Source organism: Oncorhynchus gorbuscha, unplaced genomic scaffold, assembly GCF_021184085.1.
Source record: "Oncorhynchus gorbuscha isolate QuinsamMale2020 ecotype Even-year unplaced genomic scaffold, OgorEven_v1.0 Un_scaffold_17:::fragment_2:::debris, whole genome shotgun sequence".
NCBI classification, from domain to species: Eukaryota; Metazoa; Chordata; class Actinopteri; order Salmoniformes; family Salmonidae; genus Oncorhynchus; species Oncorhynchus gorbuscha.
Genome location: NW_025744862.1, coordinates 200,255 through 206,254, shown reverse-complemented (window position 1 = coordinate 206,254; position 6,000 = coordinate 200,255). Strand labels below are relative to the sequence as shown.

Sequence of the window (6,000 nt, the reverse complement as noted above, 5' to 3'; positions counted from 1 at the left end):
ACCTGCACAGCGTGTCCACGGACTTAAGGTTCTCCGGGTTCCGGATAAGCTTGTCTAGAACCGTAACAATCTGGCAGAAGCGAGGCCTCTCATTCCGGTCCTTCTGCCAGCAGTCCAGCATGAGAGTGTGTAGAGCACCTGGACAGCTCATTGGAGCAGGCAGCCTGTAGCCCTCCTCTACTGATTTTATCACCTACACACACACACACACACACACACACACACACACACACACACACACACACACACACACACACACACACACACACACACACACACACACACACACACACACACACACACACACACACACACACACACACACACACACACACACACACACACACACACACACACAGACAGATATGCAGGTATCATTACACACACATACAGTACATGTGTTTTGCGTGTGTGTGTCCACTCTACTCACATCTCGGTTGGTGAGGTTCCAGTATGGCCTCTCCCCGTATGACATCACCTCCCACATGACCACGCCGTAGCTCCACACGTCACTGGATGAGGAGAACTTCCTGTAGGCGATGGCCTCCGGTGCTGTCCAGCGGATCGGAATCTTACCACCCTGAAGGGAACAGCACCAGACTAGAGCCGACACTGGCATTTCACCACGGAATAGAAAACAGAACCTGAACTAGAGAAGTAGGGCTACAACAGTATTATAACCTAGTGCATCTTAGAGTTTTAGAATGTAGCTATCATGAGAGTGTGAACTCACGCTGGTGGTGTATGCTGCATCAGGATCGTCCTCCAGGACTCTGGACAGGCCGAAGTCAGACACCTTACACACCAAGTTGCTGTTGACCAGGATGTTACGAGCTGCCAGGTCGCGGTGGATGTAGCCCAGGTCTGCCAGGTAGGTCATACCCGCAGCGATGCCACGCAGCACGCCCACCAACTGGATTATAGTGAACTGACCATCATGTCTCTGAGAGGAGGAAGGGGAGAGAGGAGAAGAACTGGGTTGAGATGTAGAGAAAGATTGTAGTATTCGTTACAGGCATATGGATTGAGATCTCTGATGTCAAGTCTTTCAAAAACAATTTTGAAATGTGTTCACAAGAGAAAGAAAGTGAGTGTATCTGATAGATAGAGGGAAACTGTATGTGAAAAAGAGATGAAATCCAAATAAAGCGTTGTTTTATTTATACAGCACATTTCAGACATGGAATGCAACGCAATGTGCTTCACAGGAAAATACACCGAACAAAAATATAAACGCAACATGCAACAATTTCAAAGATTTTACTGAGTTACAGCTCATTTGAGGAAATCAGTCAATTGAAATGAATTCATTTGGCCCTAATCTATGGATTTCACATGACTGGGAATACAGATATGCATCTGTTGGTCACAGATACCTTAACAAAAATGGGCTTCAGGAATTCGTCATGGAATTTTTGTGCATTCAAATCGATAAAATGCAATTGTGCTCATTGTCTCTAGTTTATGCCTGCCCATACCATAATCCCACCGCCACCATGGGGCACTCTGTTCACAACGTTGACATCAGAAAACCTCTCGCCCACATGACGCCATACACATGGTCTGCGTTTGTGAGGCCGGTGGGACGTACTGCCAAATTCTCTAAAACAATGTTGGAGGCGTCTTATGTTAGAGAAATTAACATTCAATTCTCTGGCAACAGCTCTGGTGGACCTTCCTGCAGTCAGCATGCCAATTGCATGCCAACTTGAGACTTCTGTGGCATTGTATTGTGTGACAAAACTGCACATTTTAGAGTGGCCTTTTATTGTCCCCAACACAAGGTGCACCCGTGTAATGATCATGCTGTTTAATCAGCTTCTTGATAAGCCACACCTGTCAGGTGAATTGATGATTATCTTTAGCAAAGGAGAAATGTTCACTAACGGATGTAAATACACATGTGCACAACATTTTAGAGAAATAAGCTTTTTGTGCGTAAGGAACATTTTGGGGATCTTTTATTTCAGCTCATGAGACATGTGACCAACACTTTACATGTTGCATTTAGATTTTTGTTCAGTATATATAAAAACAGAAAATCAACAAACCCTCAGGAAAGAGTCTAGAGATCCATTCTCCATGTATTCAGTGATGATCATGACTGGTTTACCTGGAGGAATGGAGGGATGGGAGTAAAGGTGTGTGGGGGAGGGAGTGAGGCAGGAACCACAGTAACTAAACAGGAGTAACTTACACCGGATAACTTACTTATTGCATTTAATTGAATTTAGCTGAAAAGAAATGTAATTGCACCAAACTGAAAATGGAGTTGAATCAAATCAAAACAAATGGAATCTTACTGCGTGTTACCACTCCCTCCAGGTGGATGATGTTAGGGTGGTCAAACTGGGCCATGATTGATGCCTCAGCCAGAAATTCTCTCCTCTGCTTGTCACTGTATCCTGCCTTCAGCGTCTTCAGAGCCACCGGGATGTCTCTCTTCCCTGGGAGACGCATCCGCCCGTAACACACCTCCCCAAACTCACCTGGAGACACACACAAACACACACACACACAGAATTCAGGTTGAGATATAGTATATGCCTCCCTGACATGTAAAAAATGTATTCAAACAAAAAATATATATACACTACTGTTCAAAAGTTTGGGGTCACATAGAAATGTCCTTGTTTTTGAATGAAAAGCAATTTTTTTGTCCATTAAAATAACATAACATTTATCAGAAATACAGTGTAGACGTTGTTAATGTGGTAAGTGACTGTTGTAGCTGGAAACGGCTGATTTTTAATGGAATATCCACATAGGCGTACAGAGGCCCATTATCAGCAACCATCACTTCTGTGTTCCAATGGCACGTTGTGTTAGCTAATCCAAGTTTAGCATTTTAAAAGGCTAATTGATCATTAGAAAACCCTTTTGCAATTATGTTAGCATAGCTGAAAACTGTTGTTCTGATTAAAGAAGCAACAAAACTGGACTTCTTTAGACTAGTTGAATATCTGGAGCATCAGCTTTTGTGGGTTCAATTACAGGCTCAAAATGGCCAGAAACAAAGAACTTTCTTCTGAAACTTGTCAGTCTATTCTTGTTCTGAGAAATGAAGAAACTGAAGATCTCGTTCAATGCTGTGTACTACGAAATACTGTCTACACTGTATTTCGGATCAATTTCATGTTATTTTAATGGACAAAAAATTAGCTTTTCTTTCAAAATCAAGGACATTTCTAAGTGACCTCAAACTTTTGAATGGTAGTGTATGTACGGTATATTTGTCCTTTGTGCTCTGAAAAGTCCTGGAACATGTCATTACATGTCTTTCCCTTTCCTCTTCTGTGTCTTATCAACAACTGCCATTCTAAAGGTCATTGTTAACAGACATGATTATGACGCCTGTGTGTTGCCATTTCCTGCTGTGCCAATATGATGTTAGTATTCCCTGTGTGTTTGATTGATAGCCCCATGCGACGCTCTGATTCCACTGTGCCATCCCTCTCCACTGCACACCTCAGCATTTACGTCAGCCAATGATTTTCAGTTTACCTGAGCCAATGATTTTCTCCAGTTTGATCCTGGAAGCTTCAATTTCTCTGGCAAACTCATGGACGGCCTGGCAGGGGTCTTCGTAGGTGTGTGGGTCGATGTAGAAACGTGCGTCGGGGAATGACACTAAAATAAACAACATTAGCATCTGGTCACATAACACTGGATGGAAACAATATGCTTCACGTGAGTGAGTGAGTGAGTGAGTGAGTGAGTGAGTGAGTGAGTGAGTGAGTGAGAGAGTGAGTGAGGGGGAGAGAGAGAGAGAGGAGAGAGAGAGAGAAAGAGAGAGAGAGGGGGAGAGGGAGAGAGAGAGAGGGGGGAGAGAGAGAGAGAAAGAAAGAGAGAAGGGGAGGGAGAGAGAGAGGGGGGAGAGGGAGAGAGAGAGGGGGAGAGGGAGAGATAGGCGGGGGAGAGAGAGAGAGAATATGCCATTTAAAAGTATGAACTTGGATACCCACATAAGCTTTGCAAGCATCTCTCAGAGAGAGAGAGAGATCATTTCTACCTGAACAAATCTGAATCAAAAGGGAAGTGAACTGTGTACATTGAGGATGAACATTGTTACCACTTGAGTGAAGACTAGGAAGGGAAATATAATAATAGACTAGTAATAATAATACAAACGCACCATGGCCATTCTGGTAGTGCATCTTCTCCTCATCAGAGTCCTGGAAGGCCTTGCTATAGCCACAGTGTCTGTATCACAAACACACAGAAACATGCAAATGTCACTATGTTGTGATGCTCTTTTCTACTTTCTGTCTTCCAGCTCCAAACGAACTCGGCTTGAAAATGTTAACAAGTTGGAAATAGTTCAACACAATTCAATCAATTATTTGTGGAAGAGTTGTAGAACTCAGAAGAGGGAATTGAAGGAGAGGGATATATACGTAAAACACATTTGCATGGTTGCTTAACCAAAATGAATTGCCATTATAATTAAACTCACTGTTTAGAACACTGAGGTATAATAAGAACTGGAGGCTGTGTCCAAAATGTCTGCCCGTTGTTTTCAAGGTAATCTACTCACTTTCACATATGCCGATTCACGCACCGTCTACTGTAAATCCGAGTTGCGTCCTGTCTCTACGTACCAACATCACACGTGCACTAGCGCACAGGGAGCAGCATGAGCAGCGACAACATCATTACGTCGTCCAAAAACATGGCAGACATTGGATGAATTAAGTATCTTCGGCTGTGAGTGATGATTTTATTTTTGTTGCCTCAATTATTATGTTAATAATTAAATGGATATTTGGTGCACAAAGGTGATGACGAAAGTGACTTTCTAATCTGACTTCTTTCTCTATGTGGCCGTGTATGGAAATGGTCTTTCTGGGGCGGGCGTCAGCTAAACTGCAGTACTGAGGCAAAACCGTAGGTGCAGTCAAAATCTTGCTTCTCGACAGGAAGCCTGGCCCCTTGGTTTAGAATGACAAAACTCAACTGGGTCTGAACATTTCCTGCGCAGAAACTCTTGTGAGATGACTTGACTTTCCACTGTAAACGCAGGCTGTAATCTAGAGTGAGAACTACTCTGCACTAAATCAAACCATTAGTGGAACAACATTAGAGAGATGATCTCCTTACATTTCCTGTTTGATGGACATATCACAGTGCTGTTGGGGTTTGAGGTTGCAGACAGACACACCATGGAAACAGTTACCGTAGCATAAGAGCCTATGGGGTTTAGAGGTGATCATATGGATTTCAATGCATAAGGTTAATGGACATCACAGGCAGATAAAGAACAACAAAGTAATGCTAATATAAACATTTACCCGACTATAAATGAATCCTATGGAGATGATGGTAACATTTACTTGAACCCTCCTTGAGGTAGTGTAAAAAGATATCACACATACATATGTGAATGACGTAGAGTCAGAGAGGACTCGTCCCCATCACGGGTAGTGGTGTAGTGTAAGAAAGGGTTGCCTTGCCGTTTCCTGCAGATGACGATGGCCAGGAAGGTGACGAGACCAGAGACCAGGACCATACAGATCCAGATGATGGTCATAGTGTCGTAGCGCAGAGGAACTGGACACACAACAACACAACCAGTTAGTGTCAGAGTGAGAGACAAAGTGTGTGTGTGTTAAAATGTGTAATGTGTGTGTGTGAGACTTCATGCGTGTGTGTGTGTGTGTTCTATGCTCTTTGAGGCTTGGATCAGCAGCAGGTTTCCTGACAGGGATGACCCTCACACAAATCACAGATCAATAACATTAAGGGATTGTCTGAAGACTTCCTGGTCCCACTGACACTGACAGCTCTTTAACCAGTACCATGCTGTGCTGTCTGGGTTAACATACACTAACTCCCCTGTGGCTGACAGGTTTACACAGTAGTCCACATATCTACCAACAGACACTTCTATCAAGCCTCTCTATAGTTACTAGGAATGTGTACAAATAGTTGTGCATCGCCGGGTGGGCCCGGGTGGGTCGTGCATCGCTGGGTGGGTCCAGGTGGGTCGTGCACCGCTGG

General features: G+C 43.7%; 1 protein-coding gene across 1 annotated transcript in view; it reads right to left on the bottom strand.

Moving 5' to 3' along the window:
* The window catches only part of LOC124017279 (ephrin type-A receptor 8-like), a 118,735-nt gene that overhangs the window by 2,537 nt on the left and 110,198 nt on the right, over positions 1-6,000 (bottom strand). The window contains 8 exon segments of the mRNA XM_046332557.1: positions 3-193; positions 431-580; positions 734-943; positions 2,052-2,113; positions 2,304-2,489; positions 3,505-3,630; positions 4,136-4,203; positions 5,454-5,550. Coding sequence (XP_046188513.1) covers positions 3-193; positions 431-580; positions 734-943; positions 2,052-2,113; positions 2,304-2,489; positions 3,505-3,630; positions 4,136-4,203; positions 5,454-5,550 — 1,090 coding nt within the window.